Source organism: Pteronotus mesoamericanus, unplaced genomic scaffold (genome assembly GCF_021234165.1).
Source record: "Pteronotus mesoamericanus isolate MK-2021 breed Mesoamerican mustached bat unplaced genomic scaffold, CSHL_Meso_final contig_98, whole genome shotgun sequence".
In the NCBI taxonomy this organism is placed as follows: Eukaryota; Metazoa; Chordata; class Mammalia; order Chiroptera; family Mormoopidae; genus Pteronotus; species Pteronotus mesoamericanus.
The window spans coordinates 4,630,188-4,645,553 of NW_026555295.1; the positions used below are offsets into that span (position 1 = coordinate 4,630,188).

At 39.1% G+C, this 15,366-nt stretch overlaps 1 protein-coding gene across 2 annotated transcripts in view; it reads right to left on the reverse strand.

Annotated features, from left to right (window-relative positions):
* The window catches only part of MEIS1 (Meis homeobox 1), a 131,349-nt gene that overhangs the window by 44,961 nt on the left and 71,022 nt on the right, over nt 1–15,366 (reverse strand). For both annotated transcript variants that reach the window (XM_054586875.1, XM_054586876.1), the window contains one exon: nt 12,766–12,911. In XM_054586875.1, the coding sequence (XP_054442850.1) occupies nt 12,766–12,911 (146 nt within the window). The remainder of the gene's footprint in view (nt 1–12,765; nt 12,912–15,366) is intronic.

Genomic DNA, 15,366 nt, shown 5'->3' on the forward strand with positions numbered 1-15,366 from the left:
TGTATTGTTTCTGTAGTTGGTGATTCTCTTAGTTTCCTACTGACAAAGGCTATCGGACCTGGGGGGCTGAAGTGGGAATGTGGGGGCCAGCACCACCGCTGCGCACGCTGCCCTCCCTCCGGGAGCGCTCCCACCCAACAGAGCTCTGAAGCTAGATGGGGGTGAAGGAGGAGATTCTGTATCTCTCGCCCTTCAGAACTACCTTTTTTCCCCACTGAACACATAAATGCATCGTCCACAAAGCCCAAAAGAAAAAGTCTGTATATCTGCGGAGTTCCTCGTTTAATCAGAAGCTTTCTGGGTATTGGAAAGACCCAATGAAAACTCTCTGAGATCCACTTAGGGCAGTGAAACGATCCTGCCTTTGGATACTATAATGGTGGATACATGTCATACCTTTGTCCAAACCCACGGAATGTACAACACCAGGAGGGAACCATAATATAAATTACAGACTTTGGGTGATAATGATGTGTCAGTGTAGGTTCATCAGTTGTAAGGAACGTACTGCTCTGGTGAGGAACATTAATAATGCGGGAGGCTGTGCACATATGGGAGCGGAGGTATATGGGACATCTCTGTACCTTCTCCTCAGTTCTGCCCGAACTTAAAGCTGCTCTAAAAAATAATGTCTGTCTTTTAAAAACTCTTTGATATTCAAGAGAAAGTCCTTATACACTGAAAAAGAACTGAAAGTTGGCCAAGGGGGGAAAACACTTAATCCCATTGATAGGGTAAAAATAATGAGTTAAGTTTCAAAATCAGAGAAAAAAATCAAAATATAAAAATCAAAGATGGAGAGAAGCAATCATGTTCCCATTTAAAATCTGCCATCTGGAGCGCGTGCCTTTGCCTCTCGCTATGCGAAGTGTGGTCTGTGGCCCAGCAACACATTCATCACCTGGGAGCTTGTTGGAAGTGCAGAATCTCAGGGCCTGCCCTTCTGAACCAGACTCTTCATTAAAAAAGTAAAAATGAAAAATAAAAATCCCCAGATAACCTGAGTGCACACTAACGTTTAAGAGGTACTGCTTTAGAAGGAGCAAAAAAAATCTTAAGTTCTGTAGTGATTTCCATTTTTAGATGGTACACTTCTAGTATTTAAAGTTACTGTTTACACCTCAGTTAAATCTCCAAGTAGGTACTTTGCTACATCTCATGATACAGATTCAGAGGAATGTTGTGACTATTAATGCTCTATTGCACAAAAATTAAAATCAAGAAAATATCTTCTATTTAGAAACTAGACTATCATTCTACTTCTCTCCATCACATCAACCTAGCAATGTTTCCAGTGATTTGATTTGTCACAATATCCCCACTACACACTGATTTTCAAAACACGGAGGGAGGCTGGACCATGTCTATTTCATCATGAATACAAGAAGGAAGTCATTACTATCTAAGTTGACTTTGTGTAAGAAGGTAAACAGGACACTTCAAGCTGGCCTAACATTTTGGTGACAAAAGGCACCTTCTCTCCAAATTACCAGGATAATGACTCCAACCCTCCATTTTATCTGGGCTGTGAAAGCCAGCTTGGGCCCCTGCAGTGGGCACTCGAGTTCATTTTGCCTTGTTTCTCTTTTCATCTTCCTGCATCCAGCAGTAAGCAAGCCAACGTTATGACCATATTTATATCACTTCTCTTGAAGCTGGTATTGGGAACGATAGATGGGAAAATAAACAATGCTGAGGTGCTACCAAAGGCCAGGCTTCTTATTCTCAGAAGCTCCTACTTACCACTTAGACATGAGAACAGCCCGAAAATACCACATGCTGTGACAGCGAACCTATGTGACACATTATCCACGTCAGTTCAAATGTAAAATACAGCCTCTGTAGCCCTGAAGATTACCTGAATTATAACGTCACATTTGAATGGTATTTTACAGGTTTTTTTCCCCAAAGGCTCCAAGCATCTACCCCTTAATTAAATCTAATTTTGCTTTCCAACATAGAGTGTTATTGAGCATATTCATCTCACGATACATGGAAGCGCAATATACATCATCTTCACCTTCTCACTACAGCCTTATGAAGATATCTCTGTATGGGAACATTCAAAACTGATTTATGATGCTATTGCAACAACTAAGCAACTAATCTCCCAGTATAAATGTAACACATAAGAACAACCTAACTGAAACATATAAATTCCACATATACTTAAAAAATATTAGTCTGTAATTTAATATAGCGGAATGTTTCTAAGCCTATATAACCTTGCATGCAGAAGCAGTTTTTCAAGCATTAATACTTAAATGGGTCACAGACACCACATCTGTCATTCTGTCCTGAAGTCTATGAGGCAAAACCAAGACTATGCTGGCCTATTGATTTTTCTAGCATTTGCTTTAATTTACTTAACCATTGAGAAATCCATCAGTACATAAAGGACAACTGTCCATTACTGCCTCATTTGCAGACATTCCTTTCCCTCGTTTTTGGTAAATATTTCCCTTAAATTGCTACGTGTTTACAGTGTAAAAACGAATTAGGAAAGTGCTCACACCTGTTTCTGTTCGGTAACTGCTGCACTGAGGTATATGTAATGTGCTTAAAGATAGAATAAATATCTAGACATTATTACATCTGTGTGCAAAGGGTGGTAAATTAGATCCTAATTACATTAACAGGGATTCTGCCTCCCAGCTTAAATTTTACATGAGCACTCTGCAAAAATCCAAAAGCTCTGCTGTGGTTTCTTTATGAGCTGGTGATTACAGCTACTTCCTATGCGGTCACTAAATATTCTGTTTACAAATAAATGAAGAAGCTTTGAGCCAACTTGCCAGGGTAATAATCTATTTTTTTTCTCCCCCTCCCTCTTCCCGACAAACCCTCGCCACATATGCATGGCAACAATCAGGAGCCCCGGCTTCGTCTAATTACTCCGTCACATAATTTCACAAATTGCCTTGTCACCGGGGAGCCTAGTGCAAAACACGCTCACAGTGGGATCTCAGGCAGCAGCTTTCATTTACTACTCATTCCTTGTTAAATTAAACACGAAAACACCAGTTGTATGAGAGAAGTCAAAAAGAATGCCTGCAAAAGAGCCAGACAAGTATATCTCCTATTTACCGTTTCACCAAGTACGTTGTTGGCAACAGGCATCTCGAACAGAAGGATCCCCTTGGCTGGCCTGTGCTTATTTCGATGAAGCTGCTGCAATAGGCCATAATCAAAAGGCCACGAACAAATGGGCTGCTCCTCCCGAAAGTAAGCTTCATCATATATCAACAGGAAGCATGGGCACCTAGTGAAACATCTGATACTCTCAAACCCCTGTCTGCTCTATGAATGCCTGGCCACGATCCTCACACGAGAACGAGGATTTGTATCAGATGAATGATGCTAAGCCCTTTGAAGGTATAAACACTACACCATATTTCCATGCTGGCTGGAAAGGAGGAACCAGATTCCACTAATCTTTAAAAGTTCTCAAACGGAAAGATCATCAATCAAGTTCAAACAGTATTAGATGATTTCCTTTTTAAGTATTAATGCCTTGCATGTTTCTGAAACATATCAAGATAAATGCTCACCCATCTCACTGCGGATGTGGGTGGAAGAAAAAGAGCACAGGGTGGGCGACATTACTAGAGGGCGTGAACCTGAGGTTACAGCCCTGGAAGCTGATATTTTTATATCAACAGCTAAACACTGCCACTGATAATTAAAGGTATTTCTTTGTAGCTCAGGAGCCAGCAGGGTCAGGTACCGCTTTACATCACAAACCAGTCCTTTATGCATGTAGATCTGCCAGCATTATCTGCACAGGGAGAAGAAGACATTAGCAGCAGCTGTCTCTCTGCTTTTACACTGAAAATTCTATTCATACAGACAGGTGGAGTAATTTAAAAGCCAATGTGGTGCAATTTCGATGTGACTAATGTCACTGCCTACGAAAATGCCACCATTACCACTGTTTATGGAAACATTACTAAAATTACATTTTATTCATAAGAATTTTAGGATTCTGGTTATTACTAGCTTTAAAATGATCAGACCTCAGTGTCATACCCCAGAGCAGTGGCTTAATTCTCCAGGGTTTAGCAGCCTTCTTTGCTGAGAAACGACAGTTGGATTGTAGTTTCAAGAGTAATCGTGGCTGCATAAGCAGTTTCTTCTATCTCCATAAAGCAAATTAAAGACATAGCTCTTTGGCGCACTGGACACGTGACAGGCACAAAATCTTCAAGGAGCTAAATTCTCTGTTAGAAGGTTTAGGTAGGAATGTGTATGAGGAAGGATTCCTCACCCCCAAACTACTATCAGGCATTGTTAGTAACAGACAGGTGTAGAGATTTACATGTCTCCATAAGGAAGGAGGAATAGGCAGTGTTGAAAATCTGAAATTCTAACAATGCATAATTATTACAATTGTACAAAATATCAATAGCTGTAGCTATGTCTTTTTCATGGGCAGTTATGTCTGGAAAAAGAACCGAGATAGAGAAGGGCCATCCTTGATGCTTAGCTGCCAATACCCATCAGACTGCATTATGAAGTTTTTCGCCAAACCCTCTGGCTCACATTTGTTTTTTTAAAAAATACAAATGAGCTAACTCATGGAATGAGACTATAATTATACTTTTGGACTCCCACAATGCAATTTGACTTGCCCTATGTTAGAAGGCAATGTAGTGGAAAGCACATGGAAATTTAAGTCAGGAGATCCTGGTTCCAGCTCAGCCGGTTCCTAGCTTTTGACCTTGAAAAAAAAAAAATCATTAATGTCTCTAAGCTTCATTCTTGTCGTCCTGCCTACCTTACAGGATTGTCTTAAGAATCGAGAGTATGTGAAAATAGTGAAATACAAAATACCACAGAAACACATAATTTTATTTAGCCTTTTGATCAATTTTTCTTCGACTGTTAAGAGGTCAGAATAATCCAATGTCAAAATAACCAAGCAATTAATAGATAATTTTTTTAGGAAACACATTAAAGTAACATTATGTAGGCAGGAGATAAATTTATGTTTTCTTAAAGTCATTTTTGTAGGGTTTCTCCCCCAAGACGTTTGGAAATTGAATTTTCTTTAAATAGCAGATAGGAATTATTCCTAAACTTCTATTATAAACTGCAATAGAAATTGTCTCCACTGATTAACCGTTTTTAAGATGAGTGTCCCTGTTAACAGACTACACCTCCTGGCCCTGGACGCCCTCAGGACTTCCTAGGACACTGGATTCTCAGAGGTCACCCATGCCACAGGAGAGCACCTGGGCTCTGCAGGGGTGCCAGCAACGAAGTCAACGTGGAAAGTGACAAAAACAATCACAGAATAGTACACATGGAGAAGCAAAGGCACCCGAAGGGTGTCATATATATATTCACACCTTTTGGCGTATGTGTGTAAAGAGATAATACCAGGAGGACATTCAAATATAAGGAGTTGAGTCCAACCAAGGTCTCCATTTTAGAATATTTTGAATAATATATTTAAAAACCAAGCAACTTGTATCTCATGTAAATATCAACTAACACAGAATGTCTGTGTTTGTGACACTAAGTTAGCCGAGGCCCATCTTCCCTTCCCAGCGCTCAAAGAGAGCAATGCGCCTTGCACAGGGACACACGCTCACTGGGCTAGAATTTGCTGAGTGAAGGCAGTTTGGAACGGCCAGAAAAGACAAGGCCGAGAAGGCTGAGGTGTTAGAAAATTGCCTGGCGTAACTCTCTCAGCTACTCTTTTGCTCTTAGAAGTTCTCTACAGGGCTGCTAAGACCAGGTGCCTTATCTGAGTTCCTGAGGACTGTCTCCTGCTCCTGGCTCACTGAGGTGAGGATTGAGCTCATTGAGGCAAGGCAACCTTACCGGGCTCATGACTCTGCAATGCAGGGACATGCAGAGTAAAACACCAGCACCCTTGTGAGTAGCAGTCATTCTGATATGAATTCATACAATCGCTATCATTACTACCTTGGAGACTTAGTAAAATAACTTTTGCCACCTCATGGCATTAAGTATATAGCACAGGTAAGCTCAGGCCATGACCAAGTGAGTTTTGTGACCCAAGCAACAGACCACTGCAGTGTGGTCTCCACTCTTCAGTTACCCCCAAGTATGCGCTTACATCAGCAGAAACATGGAGCCCTAAACATAGAAGTAAATCAGATCCGTTTTCCCCATTAGAACTGGTACAGATGGTAGGGGTTCAATTGCCCAAATACGTAGGGACATATATACACAATCAGGCTCACACTTCTGTAAGAAAGACTGAGATGAGATGAGGATGTTTTCAGTTAACTCAAACAAAGTCTCATAAATTCCATGACATAGATTTACTTCTACTGGCAAAACAACAACCAACGAAACCAAAACACTGGAATCCTTTCTAAAACAAAACCATCTGATTCTCTCTCCATCAAACCTTCATACTTGAAAGCAAAGTACCTTCACGAAAAATCTTAAACACTGAGCAAGTGAAAAGCCAAAGTGGTGTTATATCAAATTCCTAAGGTTTGGACTGCGTTAGTGTAAGAAATACATTCACACATATCTATGCGATGCTCCGGTTTTAATCTGAAAGATAAATTGAGGAGGAGCAGTTGCGTAGTCATTGACCAAGTTTGATATTTATCTTCAAAAATATATCATCACTAAGAGAAATCAGAGGAAGACATGATATTGATACGTGCTTTGAAGTATAAAAGGCTGGCTAGTGTTCAAAGAGGTATGTGTATCAGCAACCAGCAACTTAATAAATTGTGCTTATATGGGCACTGTTATTTGGAACCTAATCCTTTATTTCATTAGCTCAATTAAGATGATATTAGAAAACCAAACCATGGTGTATTTCTGACTTAGCCTCAGAACAGAAGGAAAATTTTAAATAAGTTGACAAATTGCCAGCCAGACTCTCCGCAAGTTCCTTACAGAAGGCACCAATCATCAGTGAAATGAACAAACCATTTGACTGGGCACAAAAATCTCAGTCACACCCCAAAAATAACAGAGCCCCAGCCAGAGCTCATTCGCTTGTGAGTTCTATGTACCTGGATAAATGGGCGATTTTAAAGTTGGACATTTGTTTTTACTTTTGATTGTTTTCTTTTCCCCCATGCCTCCTCATCAACTGACTGTAATTACCCCAGGTCAGAGGTGCATAACTGGGACAGGGAAGAAAGGCTGGGACCAGGGGAAGGAGGTGTGTGGAAGGCTGGGAGAGAGCTCTGCCAGGTCGCTAATGGCCTCTGGGGCAACAACTTGGAGAACAGGCTGATGCTTCGCCTTTGATCTTCTAATTCACAATGATCATTAGTATTAACTCCGATTCTTCTGGGTGAAGAATTCCAGCTGTAGCCTTTTCAGTTTACCTGACCTAAGAAAATTCATCACCCATCCCATTAGGATTTCAATAACTAGCTAAGAAAAAGAAAAAGGCAATTGCCCCAGAATCTAGAAACCACTGCTTCATTATTAAAACAGAGTTTAGATGATGTATATCACAGAAGAATTAGGGCATTCCAGTATTACCCCCAAGTAATTAAATAATCTATTCTATTTTCCCTCTGAGACAGATGATTTTGAATCAGGTTAAAAAAAAAAAAGTCAGGGTTCCTATCTAATCAAAGTTGAAATATGCTATCTCTTAAGGAGCTGAGATCTTTTAAAATTAAAATATAGGGATTTGTCATCCAAGCTTGGGTTACTTTCAGCAAAGCCTAGCTCTGACCCATCATCATTACAAAAGACTGTGAAGGTCAACGGCAACTCCATGCAAGGGGAAAAGTAATAACTACAAAGATATTCTTCTTACAGACTTAAGAGAGCTCATTTTTGACGTGGTACACAGATATCTGGAAGAAGAAAAAAAATCTCACTCCTTCATACGAGTTCTCAGGCCTCTTAATTGAACAATATACCTGCAGATAACACGTAGTGAAGAAGGAATCAAAGTTATCCGCTGTCTCCACCAGCCACCTTCTTTGGCTCAGGTGTATAAACATGTGGAGAGTTTAGAATGAGGTTAAAGGTGATACTTTGCACCTCCCTGGCTGACACTGCAGGTGAGAGTTCAAGAATATACCTTTCCTGCCCACTACCTTCTTAGGACTATTGGCAGCCGAAGGATGCTAGCTGGTGAGGCACAGTAAGATTCACTGTTAAAACTGGCCAAGTATGGAGGTGAGAAACAGGCAGAAATAGAAATGTGAGGAGAGGAGCAAATTCCTTCTATGACCTACCTACATGCCTACTATCTAATACCTCTTGATTGTGCACTCACCTGGATCAGCAGAATGGGTTATCTGGACACCGATTAGAAGTACTCTTTCATTGTAATAATAACTCATAATAATTAGAGAGCAATTCTTCCAAAACTGTAAGCTGAGATATGACACTAAGATGTCTCTAACAGATCTTATTACCAAAAGCAAAACCAATGAAACAACATCTGTCTCTTCTAGAGCGTTCAATTCCCAATTCAATTCCATTTACTCCATCCTTAGAGTGGCAGACCCGCAGGGCACTTTTCATCTAATAGTGTTTCTATGGAAACGCCATTCTCAACCTGGAAGATCTACAACCCTTCACTTTGGTTTTATCCACATTGAGAGGAAAGTCTTATAAATAAGAAATCGAGACATAAATTTGGCCACAGACAAAAAAATATATATATTTTTCCTGGCTAAAAGCTCACAAAAAGAAACAAACAAAACAAACCCAAATAGCAAAAATATGTGTACCTGACTTAGAAACAAAGTTTGTCTCTGTAATAGCCAATGGGATCCTCAAGATCAGTGAAAGGACAAGGAACCCAAGAAAATGTGAATGGAAATCAATTCACCTCCAGGATCATCTCCCCTACTGGTCAATGCCAACCAGATGTGTCACCCCTTGAATGGTTTCTTCCCCTGAAACTGCAGGGATGCATTTTAACAACCTCCACTCTTCTAACTTTCAGGATTCCTGGAGCACATGAAGCTCCATCCAGGAAAATCTGTCACTGTGTACTTTAAACAAGAACCATGTTAACCGCTTTTCTATCTAGATTATATTTAAAATTGCAGTATGTTAGGGTAAGAAAACAAAACAGAACAAAAAGAGCCTGATTTTTACCTTACACATTGTATTTATTCCTTCTCCTCATTTTCACTAGGGCACATCTTTGTAAAACCATGTAACCAAATAACCACTAATATGCAAAACACATCTAGCTTAAACACCACAGCACAGGAAGCTATATTTACAGTTGAAACAATGCCCTTAAGAAGGAAAAAGAAACCTTGATGTGACATATGCCCCCGAACTGACTGTCACTCTACAGTGACTCGTATGCCAATATTAAGTACTTCTAATTGTTTGCAATAATTTGTCTTCAGGCAAATGCAAGCATTTCAATTAATAAATGCTTTTATTTTCTTTCTAATTCTCTCTTATTACCTAAGTGTCAGTCATTCTTTTCAATTCCAGGGAATAGTTTCTTTTAAGAGACCTTCTCTAGTTAACAAAACTGGCAAATGTTCAAGTAAGTAGTCTAAGCTGAAAATTTACATCAGTGAAATTTCCTTTTTACTCTGTATCACCAAAGTTTAAAACCTGTTTCCTTTTTCTTTTATTGTTTTCATTAGGCACAAGTATGTCCAGTTGAGCTTGCTAGAGACTGTGAGTCCAAGAATGAAGCTTTAATTTTCTCTTTGGAGCAGTAAAATGTGCGACTGATTAAATCTACCTGTGGATAACTACAGAACTACACATTTTTCTTATGCAGCTGGGGTGCAAATCTAGAAAGGGTTTTTTTGTTTGTTTGTTTTTTGTTTTTTTTAGTTCAGGGCCTATTCTACTGCTCTAACACACAAATGCTTGAAAGCCTTTTTGAAGGCAGAGTTTTTTAAACTGAACAAGCCCAATTAAAAGATTGACTCATTTATTTGAAAAAGAAAAAAATAGCAATTTGCTTTTAAAGAGGCATGTGAGATTTTTATAATATATCTTTGGCATTTAATACATAAGTTTTTACAATTTGCTAATAAATTGTTATTGCAATTGTTTTAATTAGCCAGAGTTTCCATTGCTCTTTTATATCTAGCAAGATTTAAGAAAGAACTTTCTAGATTAGTTTAATTAATCATAGAGCAAAAGTGTTTACATTTAAAACATAAACAGTCTTCCAAATGAATCCTGCATCCCTGGGGACCTCTCAGGACTTGAAACAAAATTGCTGAAGGGTTAGTACTGAGATGTCAGTAGTTACTTACGTTTGGACAAATCACAACAAAACTCTCTTTAAAACTCTATAGGTTTTTCCACAGAATTTATTACAATCAGCTCCTGATTATAAATATTACCTAAGCAGTCTGTGCATTCCTTCAAAAAGTGTAACAAGATAAGAAGAAGAGTGTACCTTGTAACTTGAGATCTATTTGCACTTGCAATTAGAGAAAAGAGAGAGGAATCTTTCTCATTGGAGAAAAGAAAGAGGGAGAAAATTTAAATATATCTCCTAACTTTGTTTTGTAGATGATATTATGAGAGCATTTTCTTGTTAGAGACCATTATCATATCAATATTTTCGTCTGAGCAGATGGCAGTGGAATGGGACAGGAGGGCGTGGAAACTATCCAGCAAACCATGAGGTGACACCTATGAACATCCATAGGCATGGACGAATGGGTTCCCCCTTCCAGGGCAGTGACAGAAGCCAGCACAGACCCCAAAACCGAAGTAAATCAGCAGTTCATGAATAATTTCTGTTACAATCACCCCAATAACATAGACCACTAAAAACATTACAATGCAGGTAAAATCATGCTGGCTGTTTTGTTTTTTTAAAGAAGATACTGTGGCTGTCTGCAAGGTTCTTCACAAGGATATAACCTAGGAAACCAGGGTACCTGACGGATGCATAAAAAAACTTGCTTCTCTCTCTCCTGATTCTATCTGAACCAATATTTGATTATATTTTATTCAGGGGCAACTCAGCTGCAAATAAAGCTAAAGCTCCTTTGCAGACTGAGATGTAGGTTGATGAGATCTATTCATTTTTTTTTTTTTTCTGTTAGTACAGGAAATAGAAACATTTTGATTGTGACTTCAGGGTCGACCTGATTTTGTCCCCTTCCGGCACTCATCCTCCAGATCAGGTTAGTGGTTAGCGCTGGTGATGAAATGTCAGCGTGGTTGCATCCACACTACTGACCAACTATCACTTCTTATCTCCTGCTGATTTTAAATGCCCCTAGACCCTAGTCCTCCCTCTCCCATTCAGCAGTGCTCGATAATCCTCAGTAGCAAAGGTGCACAAGTCAGATCTCAAACTATCTACGCACAGCAACAAGTGTCAGATCAGCAATGGCACCCGAATCGGGTTTTTGGTAAACCTAATTTGATGCTAAAATCAACTAAACAACCTAAATTTTCAACAGCCTACCAAAATTAACCAACCCCTAAAGCTGATTCAGAACTGTCAGCATCATCTAGTAGCTGTTTGGAATCATCATGGGAAGAAATTAAGGGTGGAAACCACGTTTTTGTTATTCCTGCTGCTCTCAGTTTTGGTTTTACTCATGGATGCTGGAAACTCTGGATTAATTTATACCCTGGAGTGTTATTGGAGGCACAGCCTCTGCCCAGAGGAGCAGGATCAGCATGGCCTTCAACATGTCCTGTTTGTCTCCCTGTATCAGAACACATCACTGAGGACCACAAGGAGGCAAGGGTGGGAGGGTCAACAGGTCAAGACACATTTGTCACAATGTAGAATTAGCTTTGATACTTAAGAAAAATAAACTATTGTAAAAATAGCAACATAAAAGGTTTCCTCTTGGCATTTTTTTTAAAAGCCAAGATTCTTACTATTCATTCATTTTAGGCTATGCTATGCTATGGCCAGTCCGAATTCATCCCTTGTCCCTCAGAGTGAAAGTCCCCTGGTCAACAATTTTGCTGATTTTTAAAATATTATTTTACTCATAAATTTTCATTTTTATCTTCTTCCTTAGGTGTCATTGAATCAGTATGCACTTACAAAAATACCCACCAAAATATTATGATTATAAATATTTTGAACATGAAATTCATTCAGAACAATAACCAAACAAAACAAATCCCTCGGTAGCAGAAAGCCCCAAATCTCCAGTTTCTCACATCTCCAGGAGAATTCCTGCAGTGAAAACAGCAATGCTCACACAGACAATATAAACTGTTACTCTGCTTGAAAAGTCACAAGGGACTACACAGGAAGAGCTGAGTCTATATTGCTGTTTTCCTTTACAGTTCTAAACGCAGGGACAACTTTCACTGTGCAGTTCTGACTCACATGAACATTTTGGAATGGCAGCCAGTGCATTCAAACCACTTAAAAGCAAATTATGTGAGCATCCTGCCATTGCAACAAGATTGAAATTTTTGCGGACCATTCGTTATAAAGGTCCATGAAAGCATTGGAAGAAATTAAGTCCTTCTCTCTGGGGTTTGTCTTACTTGCTTCTTAGTGAAAGACGGTTCTAAGTACATAAGAGGCACACTGAGAAAAGCAGCATCATTAACACGCATACTTAAAATCACAAGTGCCCATGAACTCCTAAACCGTAGAACTACAAAAGTTAACAACAATGCAATAGCGAACTTCAAATCAAACTCCTCATTGGGGGTACGTATCTAGGAAATAAGTGCTGACACTTTTGTAAAAACTGTGGGAACACAGTGATTTATGAAATATTCCAGGTCCAGAGGGATCACTTCCCCCCATTTCTTTTCTATCAAAACTGTCCATATTTAGTTTACATATGTCATTTAGAATCCACTTACTGTTAGATGCTGGAACAGCCACGCCCTCATGATATTTGTGGCTACTTTGGGAAAGATGCCACGCTTTTTGTGACGCTTTTTGTCCTTATCTGGATCATCATCGTCACCTGTGCTGGGGGAAGCTACACTGTTGTCCAAGCCATCACCTGCAAACATAGTGAATCAAATTTTGACTGATGCTACCTTGACATACTTTATTCAAATAGAATGCCTTTGGATATAAACAAAACCAAAAGATCAATATAAGTGATTAATAGTTTATTTGGTACTGTTTTTTTTTTTTTTTCCAAGACAAAGAGAAAGAACAAGACCTAGGCTCGAAAGTGGTCAGGTCTAAGGAACTTCTGCCAAAGAACAGTGTGAAAGGTCAAAGGGAATGGAGGGAAATATCCAATCTCTCTAGTAGCTCTGTTGCCGTGGTAATTATTCCAATGTGTATAGCTGAGACACGTTAAGTGTAACTCCTTTTGGGGACTTAAATATGGAGGCAGCCATTATCAGGGTGTGGTCCCTGCCTGGGTGTTCAAATCCCACATATCATTGGTGTCAACTTGTGAGAAGACGCATTTAAGATATTAACTATTTCCACAAGCAATCTATCTTAAGACTGAATTAGGCCAAGGAAATGTAGGTAATCCATCATATAAGCAGTTTTGACATAGGAATGCTTCAAATAGAATATAATTTATCTTGTCATAGAAAGAGGGCATCAAGTTTAATAAGGGGAGAACTTCCAAAATTGTTTTTAATTAAAAAACAATCACTATTTAAATCAAATAAAGTGATGTTAAATTAACAGTCAGTTGGAATTGTGTTACCCTAATAATCCAGGCAGCTTCTAAAATTTCTTATACATTTACATTTTTCTTACTGAAAATTCACCTGTTTACACATGCCTATATATTGGATCCTATTTTTCCAGTGATAATTGTTAGAACATTTAAGCTGCTTCTTTTAGAAAATATTTTGGCTCTGTGATACAATAAACTTTAAAATGTACTATTTCTTTCTTTTACATCTCAATGTCTAATGAGAAAAAAGAAAGAAAAAAATTCAGCCCATATAATCACACTGGTCAAAATACATCATAAGGTACAAACAAAAAGTAAGCACTTCGTGTTTTGGAGCAAAAGTCAAAGGGAAAACAACAGGGCACTCAACCCACTGCACTAAAAAGTAGCTTAGCTTTTATCAACATGCTTCTCTACCTGGAGCCCCAGCTCTTGGTAGAAGCTACTGGCATTTAGAAAGGGGCCTGTTGATCTGGACCCAGAAAGAGGAGCTTAGCAGCAAGGCTTAGCAATGAGGTAACAGATGTCCTCGAGAGCACATTCACTTGGTTGTGTAAGTCACTGGAGAGCAGCCTGCATGGCCCAAAGAGCCGGGTGCTCTGGAAGACAAGTTTCCCAGGGACTGTGTATTGCGTCATGAATTCCCATATTCCTCTTGCTGTTAGCCTAAATATACTATATACAAAAAGAATCCTCTAGTTTAATTTCAGTCTAATCTCTAGCAGTTAGACTAATCTCTAGCATGAATCCATTGTTTTTAACAGCTCTCTCAGGAGACTATCACCACCACCCTCCCCCGAAAAGAAAATTGCCCCCAAATTGCCTTGGCTCCTACTGAGTTAAAGTTTAAAATTTTGCTGGGTGAAGAACAGACTAATCTGAACATTTCTGCTATGATTACAGCATAGGCCATACACATAAAATGCTTGCAGAACTCTTCAGAGTTTACTTTTTATTAATTTAAAAATCCATAATTGTATTATACTCAAGATCCATACATGTTTGTAAAAGTTACCACAGAATCACAGCTGTATTCTCAGCAGAAAGGATCACAAAGGCTCACGGTTCCAAGGCTCTCAGTGTATCAGTGAGGAAAGTGCTTGTGTTCCTGCTGGATGACTTGCCCAAGGTCACCTAGCCTGGGATGGAGCTGGTAACTCTGTGCTGGACCAGACACTCTCCTTCCCAAGTCAGTCTTCCTTCCATCCCACCCAACTCTTTATTTGCATAACCAAGTGTTTCATAAGATGTCCCCTTGGATTTGCCTAACAAATTCTTTGAAAGTCCAGTATTTAAAGAGGCTTTTTATTCAGAGAAGCAATTCACCATATAAAGTAACAATTCATTAAAGAAACATGAGCAAAGAAAACAACTCAACAGCTTTTAAAATTTCAATGGGCTAATCCATTTGCAATATGCAAAAGGTAACCAAGGAAAAGAAACATATTACTTGATCATTGATTAAAAATGAAGAGCTTCTAACATAACCACACAGTTTTTCACCACCATGATTGTTTTCCACCTTTAAAAAAAATAGCCTTTCTATCCATCTCAAAACCCCTTCAGATTAATTTAGCAGGCAATGCTTAGTGCCTGCCTAGAAGAGAATTCATTGATAATTTATGGAAATATCTACTATAATCCAGCAGCGATGACTTTTTTCCAGCTCTGTGCATCAATAGATAATCAAGGCCTTAAAGCAGCCTTAGCTTCCCATTACCTCAGGCAAAAGAATTCCTGAAAGCGTGCCTTGAGGGCACCTGAATTATATACTCCATTAGGAGAGGAAGGCTTTCTGCATTCCATGTGT